The following is a 20,250-nucleotide window of genomic DNA, read 5'->3' as shown; positions in this document are numbered from 1 at the left end:
TGTTAACATATTTAAAGGTAACAGTCACATATGTTTAATATATTTAATATACAGAAAATTAGTGGTTCATTCGTAATCGTCAACTACAGACTTATTACATCAACCGATTTTATTGTTTTTTATTGCTGTGTAAAACTGAACGACTTATGATATTTCGTGTTTATAAAAAAGACATTTCCCGCAGACAAGAATAGAAATATATCTAATTGTTATACTTTCCTGTCAAGGATGACGAACAAATGGGAATTTTTTTAACCACAATTAATGCATTTCTCAAAATATGTTTTATACTCTAAGTGCCAAGATTAGGCATTAATTATACTTATGCCTCATGTTCATACAAAATGCTATTTGTAAATACTTCCTAAAGAAGCTACACAGATGTCTAACCTTTAACACGTAAACGACAGATTTTCGCTTACGACAGATATACAGAGGTTAATCCCTGTTCTACTCTTCATATAGATGACAGGTACAGGATAGCAGCTTTTCATCTCTTGTTTTTCCTGATAATAATTTTGATTTTTCTCTTTTTACTAGTTAGGGTTAACGATTGCCATACAAATCAGCTCTTAATTTGTTGTTTGCAAAAATGACGTGAGTCAGCCATTGATAAGCGCTGTTTACGCTGATGACCACTAAACACCAGTGATTGATTTGCACCTTGAACTAATGGCACGGGTCAGCCATTGATATTTTCTTTCATCTACGATAGCTATAAGCGATTGATTCAAAATGAAAAAACAACAGATCTCCTTTTCATATAGGTTAGGTTTATATTTCTATACTTCTGTATGAGCCTTTAACTCTGACGTTTGGTTTGTTTTTGTTTTGAAGTTCGCGCAAAGCTACTCGAGAGCTATCTGCGCTAGCCGTCTTTAGCAGTGTGGGACTAGAGGGAAGGTAGCTAGTCATCACCACCCACCGCCAGCTCTTGGGCTACTATTTTACCAACGAATAGTGGGTTTTACCGTCACATTATAACACTCCCACGGCTAAGAGGGCGAGCACGTTTGATGTGATTGGAAATCGAACCCGCGACCCTCAGATTACGAGTCGAGTGCCTTAACCCACCTGGCCATGCTAGGCCTAACTCTGATATAAACAAATATTTCTAATATATTTTACATGCGTGTCTACTGTTGTTTTGAAAATACCCTTCAAAAGATAATCTTGGTTATTTTACTTCAATGTATCTGAAAACCGTATTAAAAATACACATTAAAAAGTCCAGAGGAAATTATAGGACAGTGAACAATGGAAAATAATGACATTAAACTTGTTTATATATTTTGTAAGGTCACCTCACCAGTAATGTCACTAAATAAGAGGTCGCAACAGCTGTCGTGACCCAAAGGAGTCAATCAGAACGGTATGTTGAAAATTAGTAACTAAATCAGAGGTTATAATAAAAAACACAGGTCTATGATGGTTTTATTGCCTTAAAATGTTAACATGTTGTACAGTGATTACTGTACTCTGAATTTAAAAAGGATATCCATTTTTCTCTATCACATATAGATTTTTTACATAAGTGAATCATTTTCATTGAAATCAAATCACATTTTGTTTTGCTCAGTATGTTGACAACCACTGGCTATATATGTCTCTAGACCAATGGCGACATGAGAGTCTTATCGATTGTTCCAGAACCTACGAGAAACACACCGCTAATATATAAACAGTTAACAGACTGTCCAACGTATCGTTTGTGGATAGTATTTGAATGTGTGAGCACTTTGAAATTTTCTTTCTTTTCAATATTATTTCTTCGTCACCATGACAACAAAATGTTGTTTAAAGACCCAAACATATTCTGTTACATTTATGGTAAATTTTATCTAAGTAAGATTTTTTTTTTCTTCTCGATCAGTAAAACATCCTTTCGTTAGAGAAAAAAATTAATATTATTTTCGAAATCAGCCTAGATGAATTATGGAAAATTTGTTATCAAAATTAAAACAACTTTTATGAAGTTTAACTTCGCAGGCCTATGTAATTATTATATAGTTTCCGTGACCCGCAAGAGTCACTCAAGCTAGTCCGTTGGATATTAGTAATGCTACTAAATCAGATACTATAGTAAATAATAATTACATAATTATAGTGACTCGAAAGACTCGTCAGGCCAGCCTTTTAAATATTAGTAAATTAGAGGCTGTAGTAAATAATAATTACATAACAGTGGCGGCGCCAGGGGGAAAGACTTGGGGGGCTTGAGCCTCTCAAAATGAGCCAACCCCCCCTCCAATATTGTTACCTACATATGTTCATACAATATGGAAAACACAATCGTCATTGTTGCTTAACAATTAACATCAAAGAGACATAGATCCGTAGAACTCAACGTCTTCATTAATGGTATATTAAATGTTCAATCTAAGCTAATCTTGATTTTCTTTATTATTATGTATTACCTTGGGTGGAATTCAGGTGAGCTTCCTCTTTTATATATATGCATATTTTCATAAACAGATTATTTCTAATTTGTAATAATGAATTATTAATCAGAGTATGAGTTTCCAATGTAAACTGCATTGAAAACACAGTTCAAAATAGCACACCTTTCTGAAATGTACCTTGGTATTTACATTATTATAATTTACCATCAATACTTCATATTGATGGCATTTTGGAAGCCCTTCCCCATTTTACCTCCCCCCCCTAACGAAAATATCCTGGCGCAGCCACTGTTACACAATTATCGTGACCCGAAAGAGTCACTCAAGCCAGTCCGTTAATTGTTAGTAATGTTATTAAATTAGAGATTGTTGCAAATAATAGTTATATAGTTATTGACCCGAAAGTGTCACTCAGGCCAGTGTATTGTGTACTAGTAATGCAGTTCCCCGCTAGTACAGCGGTATGTCTGCGGATTTACAAAGCTAAAATCAGGGGTTCGATTCCCCTCGGTGGGCTCAGCAGATAGCCAGATGTGGATTTGCTATAAGAAAACAACCAACCAACCACTAGTAATGTACATAAATTATGAAGTGTAACAAGCAGAACTTATAGGTACCTATGGTGGCCCGAAATAATCACAGTTCCTGAAACAAACACATGCCCGAGTCTTTTTAGTTTTAATTATCCTAAAGTAATAATATTATCGATTAATTTTATCTGTATCATAGTTTGAAATATATCCTTTAAACGTGACCATTTTTGGTTTCATCATCTTTGTTGGAAATAGTCACAAATCTGAGTCTTTTTCTTGTTCAGCTTATCCTGTTTCAAAACAGTCACAAACCAGAGTGCCTGTGCAAACTATATATTCAGTCACTCAAATCTGTTTAGTTTCAAATAAATTATTTGAAATCAAGTTAATTCTATTCGATTTTTGATAATTCATATAAGTAGGCTTAACTCATTTTTAAGTATAGCTAACGGTGATAGCTCTTTTTTGTTGTTGTCATATCTGGATCGTTTGTTTTTTGTTCTCTTTAGTATTTGTATGCAAAGTTCAAGACTTTAAAACATTTGCCAAACAATTCAATATATTTTTAACACCGTTGTTTTTTTTTCTTTGGTTAATCCTGTTGTCAAAGCCGTAAAAGGGTTTTAATTTACACAAGTTATTACACGTACCTCTAGGTGACTAAACATCACTGAAGATTAAATCATTTACGCTATTTTACAAACATAATGCCACTCACTGTAATATATTCGTTCGTAAGTCGAAAAACTAAATTTATTTTTAAGTTTGTGTACAGAAGAAGGAAAGTCGATAAATTTGTTTGTTTTGAATTTCGCGCAAAGCTACACAAGGGCTATCTGCGCTAGCCGTCCCTAATTTAGCAGTGTAAGACTAGTTATCACCACCCACCGCCAATTCTTGGGCTACTCTTTCACTAACGAGTAATGTGATTGACTGTCACATTATAAGGCCCCCACGACTGAAAGGGCGAGCATGTTTAGTGTGATAGGGATTCGAACCCGTGACTCTCAGACTACAAGTTGAGTGCCTTAACCACCTGGCCATGCCAGACCAAGTCGATAGAAAATGAAACAATTTTTTGTACTGTACAAAAGAAGGAAAGTAGATAACAAACGTAAGCACCTTGTACATAGCACAAAGGAAGGAAAATGTGTTGAAAATTACAAACTTGTGTTTAACTAGCTGAACGAACGTTTGCAACATGAATATTTTATTTTAATATACAGTCAGTCTATGAAACAAATAGCAATAATGCATTTCAAATGTTAACACTCAGAGGAAAGTTCCAGAAACACTCATATTCTGGATATTGTCCTTGAAACTTTATAAGATAACAAAATTAAAACTTAGGCATAACATCTAAAATGTAATTATCGTTATTTGAAATATGCCGTTTTGTTGTAAATGATTGAACAGCAGCCTAAGATGTGTTCACTTGGCATAGTTATTATGTCAAGTAACTAAGCCTAACTCGCTGTGTGACGACATGCTGTGAAAACTCCAGAACTGAACCGAAATCAAGAAAGCCAGTGTTCGAGTCATTCAGAAAATGTTCTGTAATTGTATAAATACAAAGCTAGTCCATTTACTTGGCGACGTCAGGTATGTGTAACTTTAACACGAGGCACAATATTTACTGTTCTATTTTGTATACATTTAGGGTCTTCACACGCCGACATGTTTAATGGATCGGTAAAATCTAATATAGAACATATCTGTAGTACGCACATACTGACTTGGAGTAATCATTACCGATTGAAGTTTATGTAGTTTCAAAGCAGGCATTAGATAACAAACAAATGCTTTATATTTTGTTATATTAAATTTACATAAGAAGAAAATTAACACTGAGTTGTCGAAGTTAGGTTTAAATTATTCCTGTTCAATGATACCAAAGACGACTATCTCCCTAATACCCACTAGGTTTTAAACACCATAAGATCTCAGTTTCGTGTTTTGGACCATCACTCTCGTTGTCAGAATAATAGAGTTACTGCTAATCTTTACCTTAAGCTTTTAGATGCATAACCGGTTAGATACAGGAGAAATAAGAAATATAATTTAGGGTTAAGATTTCAACGTAAGACGTAATGATCATTAGAAGCACTCACCTGCCCGTGGTCTGGTCGATCATGGCTGGCTGCATCCAACCGCTTCGCACAGTTCCCAACTGGCCTGTGCACAAGGGCTCTTCCTTCAGCGTGGCCATGGGGCCTCGAGGCTGCAGCCCGCCCTCCTGCAGCCCGAACATGGGCCACGTGGGTCGCACGGTTTTCGCCAAGATGTCTTCCGAATGCACTTTGTACCCGTAATCAGGCCTTAGGCCCAGTGAAGTCGACAAAAGGTTTCTATTATTGAGATTACGAAAACGAGCAAATATCTCCCGAAAGCTTGTCACTAAGTTTAGTTTCTCTCCTGGTAGTGTTTGGATAGATGGAGCCGACGTGGATTGTCAGCCTACTAGTAATCGGTGAAATGTGAACTTCCCCTCCGGGACCGTCCGTGATTATAGGCGTTGCTCGGGGACCGAGAGCAGTTTCTCACCGCTGGTAAGCTTAGATTCTCCACGTGCTCTTCCGTCAGATGTCAGATTGCAGCCTAATACTGGCTCAAGCCACTGTACGCGACGGCTTTAAATCGACTCCCGACGGCTTGTGTTGATTTCCCCTTGCGATAATACTAGAAACACTCCTATCATTTTTCAAAGAAAGCTGATTTCTGTTGAAAAATCGGCTTGCTTCGCGATTTTCTGTGTTGTACACCACGCGGACCGTGGCCTCCACGAGCGCCAGTGTGAAGCCGTGATTCACATAGAGCTGTAAATGGTGATTTGAAGCGGAGAAACCTACCAGGGTCGTGTTTTGTGCCCAGTCAGTAGGTCGAGTAACAGGCACCTCCCCAAGGATAACGCCTCCTGGGAGAGAATGGTAGAAGCGCCAACAGGTGACAGACATATGGCCCGCCTTCTAGCAAGAAACTTAACCAATGAATACTGAGAATTTACCCAACTAGCCAATACGATAAAAATAATCGTTAGAGCGTTGGCAGACGCTACATATTTTGGTTATCATGATATTAGCATAAATTATATTCATCCACGATGTACCGTATGAACGTAGCGCCACCAAGACTTCCAGAACCCTAACATTCTTTTCTAGTACTGCATACTAGCTTCCAAAAAACGAAATGTTAAAATTAAATCATGCAAATCCTTTTAGTCATCCGATTTTAATTAGTTAATCGTATTCTCTTTTTTTAATATAATACAGAATAAGATTTTTTTTTCTAAAGCAAAACTTCACGATAGTGGTTATAATAATAACTTCTGATCAGAGCGCTATCTACCAGTTTAGAGCGAAACTATAATTCACTCTGGTAATTGATGTATCTAATTGAATATACTCTTCTGACATTCTTATCTCCGAATATTATAATAAATTATTACACCACTTGAGTTTACTCACTCGTAATGATATTTTCAGCAGTAATCCCAATAATATCTAACGAGAAATGGCCACTTTAGGAATTTGATGTTAGTCCTGCATGTATCGAAACAAACAATCCAAAACTATCACTATAACAAAAGTATAAAAAATAGAGGATACAGTTAAAAGTTAATAACTATTAGACGTATTAAACATTTCGGTAAACAAAGCGATACAGAAACAGTAGAATACACCTTACTGTAATGCTTACAAATGAATTATTGACATTACAATACCAAATATACACATCACGAAAAATAACCGATATAATTATCTATCTACTTTTTAATCAAACTATTAAAATAACATCGATTTTTCAGTATCTTATGAGTTCTGAGACATTTCACAAAATTCATTGCATTTAACAGTTTTATAATTATAGTTTTACACCTCTTCAGTAATTCATTTTTAAATATTTATAAATCTTATAAATTAAAAATACAAAATTCTTTCAAATGTTATCGAAAAATGGTCAATGGTGCAGTTTTGTAAAAATTTGAAAATGAAATCACGTCGAGTTACATTTGTTATAAACTTTACATTTGTTATGTTTTAATGTCCTCCACTAGTACAGTGGTTCGATTCCCCTCGGTGGACACAAGCCTAATGTGACTTTGCTAAAAGAAAAACACACACACACACATACTTCTCTGCTTTAAATAAGATATCTGTTCCGCTTGGTTTGATTTCATTTGCACGAACAAGATAGTTGAAAATTATAAAACGAAGTAATAATGTTAAAACTTACGAAAATAATCGATATAAAACAATGAATGTGATACAGACCAGTGGTTTATAAAACTATAAACACTGCTACGTTCAGCCGTATCTACAATATTTGAAAATTTCTAAAAACTACATCGAGAAATTGTAAATTATTGACTTGAAAGAAGAACTTTAAAATACAATATATCTAACGAAACACATGCAGCCATTTAAAGTGACTATTTAAGATTCACAAGTAATATAACCTCCAATCTCAAAATAATCATTTGGTATTTTTATGTATCTACGTTTGTAAAACAAGATAATGTCCTTAGCAATTTTGACATTGTAGTAAAGTAAATAGCTATAGGTTTTTCTGCTGTTTACTGACTGTGTTATTGTAACTAAGTAAGGACTCTTCAACTGTTTCCTCACTGCATTATTGTAACTAAGTAAGGATTCATCACCTGTTTCCTGAATCTATTATTGTAACCAAGAGTTCTTCAACAGTTTCCCGATTGTAGTATTGTAACTCGATAATTATTCTTCAGAAGTTCCATGACTCTGTTATTTTAACTAACTAAGGGTTCTCCAACCGTTTCTTGACTTTATTATTGTAGCTAAGTAAGGGTTCTCCAACAGTTTCTTGACTGTATTATTGTAACTAAGTAAGGGTTCTTCAACAATTTCTGACTGTATTATTGTAACTACGTAAAAGTTTTTCAGCTATTTCCCGATTGTATTGTTGTAACTAAGTACAGGTTCTTCACCGGTTTTTCTGGATATAGTAAATGCTTAAGTTGGGACTATCTAATAGCCTTCTTAATGTACTGTTGTAAATAATTGGGGTGTTTTGTACAGTTTTATACAGGTTACTGAAGAGATTAATGTAACTAAATAAACTTCTTGTATTATTTTTGTTGGTCACTTTTGTATGTATGGTATTTTGACATGTTTTTTTACTGTTCTATGTTCATGTGTTAACTTCAAGAATAAACATCATCGAAGCCCCTCATTCGTTCTTCTGAATTCTTTAGCCTCACTTTATTGTTCAATCTGCTCTTTCTCAGGGTTACTGACGACGTGTTCAATTCTCCGAAACCGGTATAACTCAATGACAAGAGATGAATCGAAATGGTAGATAGATTTCACATTAATCTAGAATGTGTTTATGTTATGAAAGTTGATCACAAATAGAGATATGATTCTTAAGAAAAGCCAAAAGCCTCAGATGAACAAAATATCAACTTTTAGAAAGTAACAGATATAAAGAAGACCGCCATAACGATACCCTATCTCAGCTTCTAGAAAATAATGTATATAAACAGCAGTACCATAATGATACTCTATATCAGCTTTTAGAAAATAATGTATATAAACAGCAGTACCATAATGATACTCTATATCAGCTTTTAGAAAATAATGTATATAAACAGCAGTACCATAATGATACTCTATATCAGCTTTTAGAAAATAATGTATATAAACAGCAGTACCATAATGATACTCTATATCAGCTTTTAGAAAATAATGTATATAAACAGCAGTAGCATAATGATACTCTATATCAGCTTTTAGAAAATAATATGTATAAACAGCAGTACCATAATGATACTCTATATCAGCTTTTAGAAAATAATATGTATAAACAAGAGTACCATAACGGTACCCTATATCAAGTTCCAGAAAATAATGTATATAAACAAGAGTACCATAACGATACCCTATATCAAATTCCTCCATCGCGCCAAACATGCTCGCCCTTTCAGCTGTGGGGGCGTTATAACGTGACGGTCAATCCAACTATTCGTTGGTAAAAGAGTAGCCCAAGAGTTGGCGGTGAGTGGTGATGACTAGCTCCCTTCTCTCTAGTCTTACACTGCTAAATTAGGGACGGCTAGCTCAGATAGCCCTCGAGTAGCTTTGTGCAAAATTCAAAAACAAGCAAAAAAACAAATCAAATTCCAGGAAATAATGTATTTAAACAGGAGAACCGTAATGATACGCTATTTGAAAATTTGGAAGTCTTACGTTTAAACACTTAATTTGACCCTCTTGTCAGTTCCTTGTTAAAATCTAAGAGTCAATTATAAAGGTAATAATTTTGGATAAAACAGTTACCCTTCCAGTTGACTCTTACTGTAATCCAGTCAAATTTTCAGAACAGTACTATCATATAATTATATATGAATAATTGTTTACAAACTTTATTATACGTGTTTACTTAAGTAAAATCTGAAATAAAGTTTTGTGTTTGCTGTTAAGTGTAAAATTCCACAATGTGGTCGCTATCTGTGCTCTGCACCCGCAGAGACTATCAAAAACCAACGTTCAGCGTATGAGTTCACAAACTCACTGCTGAGCCAGTGGGGAGACAATAGGGAAACTAATGTAAGCACGAAGTGTGTAATTACAAATATACATTTTTATACAGAAGATTTAGTGTGCACTTCCATGCAAGCATCAATTTTAGTATGGCGTTTCTGCTAATTCGAACAAAAATTCGCAATCAACCAAAGCATATGATGCTTTATCATTGTGACAACCATAAAAGTCCTTTAACTGTGAATCCGTTTAGTGGATCTAACCGCGGATGATTCCAGAACAATTCTGAATTAGTTTCAATCACGATGTCTCGCATAACAGTTAGTTTTAGTTTTTTTTCCTCTTCTTTGAGTATAGTAAAGTTTTGATGTTCGTGAAAACTTAAGAAGCGCTTTGTCATCAAACTTTATAACGACGGTTTCTTTCCGTCACTTTGTCAGAAAATTTCTTTAAAATATAAAAACTACTAATTAGGAAAGAGGAAGGAAGAATTCGTATTTCAAACCAACCAATACTGAACGACAAGAGAAAATTTATTCGAATGTTTCGGAATCTATCTTCATCACAGAAAATAAGAACTTGGAAAGAACTGTATTTCGATGCATCACATAGTAAAGATAACGGAATTCAAAACAAAGCTATGGACTGTGGGTTTTCCTGTTTCGAGGATCCGTGTGCAGCTTAGGTTAACAAACTCAATAATTTGTTTTTATTGTCATTTCATTCTAGCCCGGAAGGTGGCGGGACAACATAGAGTTACGCTTATCTCTTCGCCCAAGAGATAAATAAAACAGTTGAGCTAGCAGATTACAAGGGATGGTTAAGAAATTCTTATGAAAAATGGCTGATAAAAATGGCTGGACAATGAAAAATGAATATGACATTTGGAAAAAAAATTATATGGATGAGCGACGGAAGCAATCAGAAGATCAATCCACTTCTCTTCAGTATAAATGTAACCTGGTAGATTTTGTTAGAATTTGGATCATCTGATGAAAGCGATATGAAAGAGAAATTCAATAAATGATCAGAAGTGAGTAAGGCTTAGCGAGGTGTTCTTACTCTTATTGGGAGTAAGTCAACAAATAAGATATTCTGTTCAAGCAAACAGCAGTGAACACACAATAGCCGTGGAGGTGATGAAGAAGAAGTTGAGAGGATATTTAGATAGAATATTCCACTGTAGGAGTAGATAGTTTGACATGGAAATCCAGGCAAAAAGCATGATATTCTATTGCCTACAGGTGACAATGAAAGTTGGAAGAAATAGAAAGCTAGGCAGTGTCGTCGCATGTTAGACAGTGTCCTAATAATCGAGGAGTAGATAGAGACTGGATGAGTTATTGATTGATTGCTATCACTTCAGTATTCCAAGTAAGACGTCTATCGAATCGAATTAAAATATTTTCAACTCAGATATTGAAGAGGAGTTGATTTCGGAAAGAACGGAATTTATTCTGAATAGGACTAAAAGTATGGATATTGTTTGCTTGAAAGATGCCATCAATGGTACTAACTAAAAATTATGGCTCTGGTTTGTATGTTATTGCTGGAAAGATGCTATAAATGGCACTAAGTGAAAGAGGTAATAACAGCAGATTGTGAGACTCTAATAAGGGTGATCACTGATGAAACTTTGTAGAATGGATGGCAACTGCCTGTTGTGGAGACACAAGTGTAGAGAACGACGTTTTGAAAGTCTTCCGCCTTTCGTCTTCAGGTCAGTGATCACTGTTTGGTAGGTGGCGACAAGAGAAGGATCATTAGCGTATTAGAAAATTTGAACGATAAATCTAGGGCTTGGCACAGAAGGTATAAATGAGAAAGTACAAGACTTATTCTTGAGGCATTTAAGAGTGCAGTGAGAAGGAATCGGAAAGAGTTCCTTCAATGGAAGCTGCGGTACTTCGATCAGTGAGAAAATTGTTGACTAAACAGATGTACGTAAGAAGAAATACAAAATGGCAAGTTTTAGGTTATTCACATATGCTAAACTAAATCAAGGGTGCTTTTGAAGTGGAAAGAAGTAAGTCTCAGGGTCTTGAATAGTTAAAATTAATGGTGATGGTATCGGAAGGCTTGAAGAATTAATTACTGGTGGGCAGATGAGGCCCATATGACACTGCAAAGGTCTATCGCCAGGGTTTTATGTGAGAAAACTGCATGTTGCAACGATCTAAAGGTAAGGTTTCATATACGACAACTCCATATCGCAACAGTCTATGAATATGGGTCTGAAAGCTAAGTTGATTGTTTTCAGATAACCAAGTTCAGTGATTTCGTTTCTTACAATTGACCGTAAAATTCCCCAATAAAATACACTAGTAATATACAAAATAATTATTATATTTACGACGGGTTCCTCTAACTCACCTTGTCAAATATATACATATGTAAGCATTCAGAATATAAAGAACACGTAAGTGAAGGAAACCATTAAACTTGTTTATAGAAAGAACTTTAGGGAAAGAAGGCAGTAAGAATGAAATGTTTCGTTTGTTTGGATAACGTGTCGATTGGTAGAAGACGTGTACCTAATCTTCCCTCATTGTATAGCTATATGTGATCTACACGTCTTTCAACACCCTGTCGTTTAGATGTATTATGGTATACGAGTCTAACAGATGTCTGCCATTTAGATGTACCGTGGTCTATTATCTTATTGATTTTCTGCCGTTTAAATGTGCTATTGGTCTACTGTCTTTCTCTTCTTTAAATGTGCCGTGGTCTATTGTTTTCCTGTTCTTTAGATGTGTCATGGCCTATTGGTCTACTGTCTTCCTGTTCTTTAGATGTGCCATGGTCTATTGATCTATTGTCTTCCTGTTCTTTAGGTGTGCCATGGTCTATTGATCTATTGTCTTCCTGTTCTTTAGATGTGCCATAGTCTATTGGTCTATCGTCTTCCTGTTCTTTAGATGTGCCATGGTCTATTGGTCTATTCTCTTCCTGTTCTTTAAATGTGCCATGGTCTATTGGTCTACTGTCTTCCTGGTCTTTAGATGTGCCATGGTCTATTGGTCTATTGTCTTCCTGTTCTTTAGATGTGCCATGGTCTATTGATCTATTGTCTTCCTGTTCTTTAGATGTGCCATGGTCTGTTGGTCTACTATTCTTCTGAGGTGTCATGGTTAACTGAATTAAATAAATATTTTGTAAAAGACGTTAAACATAAGATTAAAGGTAAAAGTTCAAAGTATTATGATTTAATCGTTAACACAGCAGGTTAACAGTATATCTTTATTAAGCAGCTTTTTATGCCTTTGTTGTTCAGTTGTTTTGTTTTGTTAAATGGCTTATGTTATCTTATCTATATTGTGGGTATGTGGTTTTAGGAATAAAACAAAACTGAAGTGTCTCTTGAATATGTGGTGACTTTAAAATTGTTGGTTTTAAAGTTAATTTTCTTTATCGATTTCAAGAGAAGGCTAAAAGCTGGAAGAAAAGGAAAATTAGATATACAAGAATATCAAATGTTTTCTAGCTGCTTAAGTTACATAGAAATTTTTTAAATCGCTGATATAACTTACATGCTGGCAACACTTTGTTGAGATTGTCTTGTTCTTTTTGCTCTGGGTCCGGCATGGCCAGGTGGTTAAGACACTTGACTCGTAATCCGAGAGTTGCGGGCTACAATCTCCATCACACCAAACATGCTCGCCCTTTCAGCCGTGGGGGCGTTATGATGTGACGGTCAATCTCACTATTCGTTGGTAAAATAGTAGCCTAAGAGTTGACGGTGGGTGGTGACGACTAGCTGACTTCTATCTAGTCTTACACTGTTAAATTATTAACGGCTAGCGCAGATTGGCCTCGAGTGGCTTTGCGCGAAATTCAAAACACAAACAAAACAAACTCTATGGCTGATAATGTCTTTTCTGCCCACAAGGATGTTGCATCCAGGTTGCAAATATTAACACTGTAATATTCTTTACTTGCTAAAAATACGTTGTCAAAAAAAATCTGATAATGCTATGGAATAGTAAAGGCCACGGAATTTCTCTGTTGGCTGGACAGTGAAAGCATATTTACTCGTTGACTTAATGCGTTCTTTCTTGAACCTCTTTGCTACTAGAAGGCCATCAGGTGAATACTTATTTCAGCAAAATTGTGTTTTAGTTTTGCAGTAATTAATCATGAGGAAGAAAAAGATGTGAAGCTAAACACAACCAATATGAAACCATTGTTATTAAATCATTTACATTTAAAAAACTCAGTCTTGAGCTATTACTTGAGGGTTGGCATACTTGACACCGATTAGGAAGTCAATCAGATCTACATAGAACTGCTTACTGACTGGAGGCCAGTGTGGTTGTAATAGCATCTGGTAAAGATGCTTAAACTCATACCGGATCTAGTCCATCATGGTTGAGGTTGCTGGATCAAACCATCTGCCGGTGGAATTGCTTATACAACTGCCACCAGCTTAAAGGGACCACTTAAAACAGTGTCTCAAGTGACACTTCTTCTGGGAGTGTGATGATGTTCTCCTAGTGAAACTACTAATCAGCATGTTAGCACGTGACTATGAGACTGCTATAACTACTACATATCTTGTTCTTTTCATGTTATGATCCTGGTGAAACTACTAAATCAGCATGTTAGCACGTGACTACGAGACTGCTATAACTACTACATGTCTACTGTTCATGTTATCCTGTTTTGTTCATGTTATGATCCTGGTGAAACTACTAAATCAGCATGTTAGCACGTGACTACGTGACTGCTATAACTACTACATGTCTTGTTCTGTTCATGTTATGATCCTGGTGAAACTACTAAATCAGCATGTTAGCACGTGACTACGAGACTGCTATAACTGTTACATGTCTTGTTTTGTTCATGTTATGATCCTGGTGAAACTACTAATCAGCATGTTAGCACGTGACTACGTGACTGCTATAACTACTACATGTCTTGTTCTGTTCATGTTATGATTCTGGTGAAACTACTAATCAGCATGTTAGCACGTGACTATGAGACTGCTATAACTACTACATGTCTTGTTCTGTTCATGTTATGATTCTGGTGAAACTACTAATCAGCATGTTAGCACGTGACTACGAGACTGCTATAACTACTACATGTCTTGTTCTGTTCATGTTATGATTCTGGTGAAACTACTAATCAGCATGTTAGCACGTGACTATGAGACTGCTATAACTACTACATGTCTTGTTCTGTTCATGTTATGATCCTGGTGAAACTACTAATCAGCATGTTAGCACGTGACTATGAGACTGCTATAACTACTACATGTCTTGTTCTGTTCATGTTATGATTCTGGTGAAACTACTAATGATTTTGATTTTGCTAAACATCCCTTGAGACACATGGTTACGAAACTGTTAATCAACATATCATCATGTGACTTTGAGACGGTTATGCATAACTTTTGTTGCTTGACTAAAAGTCCGGTTTACGTTTTATCGAATACATTAACGCCATAGTATCGGTTTTCAAACTTTTAAGAGCAGAGTAACACTTGGAAACCACGTTTGTGTTTTTTTAAACACGATTTATAACTCTCCAGATAAAAACTAGATATTTCAGCATCTGTCTTTCTCAAGGGATATCCTGCTCTCTACTGTACTGTTCCAGGTTCCAAAAACCTCAAACTAAAGGTAGGTCATTCAAGGTGATCGTAAGAGAACAATAGAATATGGAGTTTGGATATGGTTTACATATAAACGACATAATTCATACACATTTTAATTGCAAGAGGAACGAATATAATCATATTACCAACGATAGTTGGCGCTGATGAACCAGCTAAACAATCACTGTTGTTAGAAAAACGATTTTTTTTAAAATTACACAGACAGATAGATGGACAAGTGTAATTGAAGCGTTTCACATAAAATAGTTTCACAAGTAATCTTGATTCTATACCATTTATAACAATAGCCTAATGAAAGATTTATGTCAATTTCAACAGCAAACAAACAGGTGACATTCATAACATTAAACTCTCTGGAAAAGCATAAACGTAGTCTTCGTTCATTATATCTTTAGAACTAATTAAAATCAGCGATCGTAAAGTTTTTATGAAACTTTGATATCTTCTATAATGAGTTTTTTTCTACATAGTAGAAGGTAAGATGTTTTATATAGCTTCATGAAAAAAAACAGGAACATTTTTATTCTCTAACGCTATAGTTGCAGATGAATGTTTCGGAACCTTAACTAAACACATCATAAAAATAACTTTATTCAAAGAGTCATTTAATCGATTTTTAACAAAGCTTACTGTGCAGTCATGTAAAAACTAAATGTATTCAAAACCCCTCAAACTGACGAATATATATATATATTACAAAAGGGCCCGACATGGTCTGATGATTAGGTCGCTCAACTCATAATCTGAGAATTTCGGATCCGAATCCCTGTCACACCAAGCCTGCTTTCTCTTTGAGCCATCAGGGGGTTATAATGTCACGGTCAATACCATTATTCGTTGGTAAAAGAGTAGCTCAAGAGTTGGTGGTGTATGGTGATGACGAGCTGTTTTGACTCAAGCCTTACACTGCTAAATTAGGGACGGCTAACGCAGATAGCCCGCTTGTAGCTTTGTGCGAAATTCAAAAAGTAGAAAATAAATAAACAGTTATTTTTTTAAGTGTAGCACAAAATTAAAACAAAAAAAATATCACAAAAGTGTTTCGCCTTCATACTAAGTTTTGGTTGCACGGATTATGACATGATTTAATGTGCATTACATCTTGTTAGTGATATCTGAGACCATTCGATAGAACCTTAACCACGGAGAAGTAACGAAGCAGTGTAGTTGAACACATTATGCTAACAGTCCGTCAATCATCGACTGCTTAGCATGCTAATGTTTCGGAAACGATACAGAAATGACCATAGGCCGCATAATTAGTACCAGTAGTAACCCTTCACTAGTAATCTGAGCACGATAGTCATGTCATAGTTTACAACAAAATGAGAGATTTCAAGGGTTGGAGCTCGTGTCTATCCCACAATCCTCCTGGTTCAACACTGCGTGTAAGAAGAACCACTGCAGAAGGACCTACCAGCTACATGTTTTGGAAGCTGTTGTCTGTGTTGACTGGGGTCTAAGTTGCCTACTACAGGAGCCCATATGTGCTACCCGCGGGCAAATAACATCTTATATTCATTACTCTATTTATTCAGCGTGGTTAGTGAAGCATGAAGCCCCACGGGCTTTGCGACGATAAAGTTTTTAACAGGGAACGTATGAGACAGGCTACTATAAGAGCTGCTCATATGATGCCCAGAATAAATTAGCTTCAGCTGAGACCACGTTAACTATCGCTGTAAGAGGAACAGCAATGGCCATTCCCAGCCGATCTTGTCTTAATCAGTCCAGTGTGTTTAAGTATTTTATTCTACCACCTGTTTTCAAATAGGAAAAAGCGGTTAAGAGTCCCTTCTTCAAGACCCGGCATCGCCAGGTAGTTAAGGCACTTGACTCGTAATCCGAGAGTCGCGGGTTCGAATCCTCGTCACACCAAATATGCTCGCCCTTTCACCCGTGGAAGCGTTATAGTGTGACAATCAATTCCACTATTCGTTGGTAAAAAAGTAGCTCAAGAGTTTGCGGTGGGTGGTGATGACTAGTTATCTTCCCTCTAGTCTTACACTACTAAATTAGGGATGGCTAGCGCAGATAACCCTTGTGTAGCTTTGAGCGAAATTCAAACACAAACCAAACCTTCTTTAAATAGCAGCATCTATTCATACTAAACTTTTATTAATGCAAAAAAAAAATTGTTTTCCAAAACTAATTTCATAATTTAATGTGTTCTAATGTAGACACCCAAGGTTAACGGTTGAGGTTGTAGGAAATATTCGTACGTCTAAGAATAAAAATTATAATATGCCCGCATGCTTTCACGATAAAATAAACTGCATTAATGTCGTATCGCATGGGTATATTTGTTTCATAGCATAATGGAAGTACACATCGTTAAAACTTGTGGATACATACATTTCTCAGGATGTTTGTTTCTCCAGCTAACGGTTCTGTCTCTAAGATTAACATAATGTACGGGGTCTTTACAGTGTATCCAAATGTGAAACAACGTTGTCGTACAACTAGGCAGAATATGGTTGAGTGGCCGTTGATATAAGGGTTTCATGAAACAAACTCAATGTTCTAATGAAGAGGGGTGGAGAATTTGTAATATCTATTTAATATTCATTATACTTGTCTACTCAGCTTCTCTTAATTACAGTGTGTACAAGGTCTGTTCAAAAAATACGCGGACTGTTTGAATTGCGCGGCTCCAGTTGGTTCCAGGGGAATCCGCTTGGTGTCGCTAGGTTCGCACAGATCAGCTGATTATGACGCCATTTCCCGATTGCAGATATCTTCATTTGTGTATTAGCTACGCGGTTTTAAGTGAAGTGCGATTTTTTTCGTTTGGCGGATTTCAGAATGAATGACCTGAAGAAGCAACGACTTGCTGTTAAATTTTGTGTTCAACTTGGAAAATCTGCGACTCAAACTTTTGCTATGCTTAACACGGCTTACGGTGATGTTGCTATGAAGCGTACGGCATGTTTCAAGTGGCATGAACGTTTTAAGGATGGTTGACAGTCCATTGAAGATGATGAGCGTCCTGGACGTCCTTCCACGTCAACTGACGACCCACACGTCGTCAAAATCAACACCCTGGTGCGGGCAAATCGACGTCTGACTGTCAGGGGAACTTGCTGAAGAGTGTGGGATATCAGTTGGATCTTGGTACGAGATTTTGACCGAAAAATTGAAGATGCATCGCGCTGCTGCGAAATTTGTGCCTCAGAACTCGTGAGTTTTTGGCGAAACTCTCGATCACTGTTCTTCCCCACCCCCCTACTCACCTGACCTTGCTCCTTGCGATTTTTTCTTGTTCCCCAAACTCAAAAGACCCTTGAAAGGAAGAAGATTTGAGACGATTCCCGAGATTAAGGCAAATGCGACGAAGAAGCTGGAGGACATTACAAAAGAAGTGTACCAGGACTGTTTCAACAAGTGGAAACACCGTTGGGATAAGTGTGTGCGTTGGGGAGGAGAGTACTTTGAAGGGATTCCAGACCTGTAACTTCTAAATAAAGTACATTTTGTTTTATGACGTCAGTCCGCGTATTTTTTGAACAGCCCTCGTATTATGTATTCTTCAACTCAGGTTCTCAGGTATGTACGTGTTATTATACATTATTCAACTCTCAAGTGCTCAATTACATATTGTGTATTCTTCAACTCAGATGCTCAAGTATGTATTCTGTATTATTCAACTCATGTGCTCAAGTATATATTGTGTATTCTTCAATTCAAACGCTCAAGTATGTATTATGTATTCTTCAGTTCAAGTGCTCAGGTATATATTCTGTATTCTTCAACTCAAGTGCTCAGGTATGTATTATGCATTCTTCAACACTCGGGTGCTAAGGTATATATTTTGTATCCTTCAACTTAGGCTCTCAGCTGTTTATATTATATATTCTTTGACTCAGGTGCTCATGTATATGTTTTGTATTCTTTTGTATGTGTATGTTTTGACTCAGGTGTTCATAAGTTCTCAACTAATAAACATAGAATAGTAATACCTCCTACGTTAGACAGGACCAATGTACCATGTAATAAACACACTTCGTTCTCACAAAACCTTTGATGTTTTTCTTAATAAAATTTAATAGCCGGTATTAATAGACTCTGATTGTCTTGTGGGATACCCCAATTACGAAACAAACAATAAGTTATTTTATAATTATTGTTTTTTGTTGTTGTTGTAAATAATAATCTATGACATTCTAAGCTTTCGCAGTATAGGTGACACATTTATCCATTAACAGGGGTGTATGCATTGATCCTAGCTCTATCCTTTGAAGCAAGCGGAACATTAACATATTTTGTTCATTGGTTCCGTTTCTCGCATATTCTTAAATCTTTAGAGTATAGTTTATAACTGCACGTTCCTAAAAGCAAGCTGACATTAACAAGCGAGCTTTTGTTATTATGTAATCTTCCTGTTTGTGAAGCACACTATAGCAAGTTCACCAAAGTGATTTGAGAGAATATTCAAAGTATATATTATAGAAAATTTATATTTCTTTTTTTGTTATCTGACTCTAGAACGTCAACACAAGATATATTTTACTATTAGATCATGATAATACAGCTATGAAAATGTACCAGGGGAGTTTGGTACAGTTAATTAGATTTCCATGCTTTCGTAAAGAGCACGTGTGTTTACCCGCTACTCTGTAAGCAGCTGAAAATCAAACACTGAACAGCTCTAGTTCAGTTCTAGTTTCCATAGGAACATTACAACGCATAGCTTGGTGTTTCAATCCCATGAAAGTTTAATAACTGTCCGAAGCCGCTTGGCGAGCAGTGAAGATTTAAAAAAGTTTTCCTATGAGACTTATAACATGCGTCTTACTTGTGCATTTATTTGTCTTTGGAATATCAGTTTGTGACTACTTACCAAAAGTATATTCTTTCCAACTCTTGAGTTTGGAGATTATCAGAATAAAAATCGTCGATTATTTGGGGTTTTCATAGTAAACACAGATAATTTATAACATATTTGTGTGATTCACTGATATTTTTTGAGCTTTGTCTTGGAAATGGGAAATATTTATCGTATTATTTTAGGATCAAAATTGTAAATATTCAGAAGGTTGAATATATTGTTATTTTTGTTTTGTATCAAGTCTCGTAATATCATAAGTCATATCGTCACGTCTGATCGTGTTATATCTAATGACTATCTATTTTGACAACAACCCTGCATCACAATTTCCATTTCGTAAAGTTGGGGTGTA

The 20,250-nt window shown here is 36.0% G+C and overlaps 1 protein-coding gene and 1 long non-coding RNA gene across 3 annotated transcripts in view; one reads left to right on the top strand and one right to left on the bottom strand.

Moving 5' to 3' along the window:
• Positions 1 to 5,777, bottom strand: part of LOC143257504 (transcription factor collier-like) — a 133,263-nt gene extending 127,486 nt beyond the window's left edge. Inside the window, exon 1 of one of the 2 annotated variants that reach the window (XM_076516278.1) lies at positions 5,047 to 5,777. In XM_076516278.1, the coding sequence (XP_076372393.1) occupies positions 5,047 to 5,186 (140 nt within the window). In that variant the 5' untranslated portion in view covers positions 5,187 to 5,777. The remainder of the gene's footprint in view (positions 1 to 5,046) is intronic. The other variant, XM_076516277.1, reaches the window with a different exon arrangement.
• Positions 1 to 20,250, top strand: part of LOC143257506 (uncharacterized) — a 152,488-nt gene that overhangs the window by 30,892 nt on the left and 101,346 nt on the right. The gene's annotated exons all lie outside the window — the stretch shown is intronic.

This window comes from Tachypleus tridentatus, chromosome 7, assembly GCF_004210375.1.
Source record: "Tachypleus tridentatus isolate NWPU-2018 chromosome 7, ASM421037v1, whole genome shotgun sequence".
Classification (NCBI taxonomy): domain Eukaryota; kingdom Metazoa; phylum Arthropoda; class Merostomata; order Xiphosura; family Limulidae; genus Tachypleus; species Tachypleus tridentatus.
Note: the sequence above shows the minus strand (reverse complement) of the source record. Positions and strands in the feature narration are given on the sequence as shown.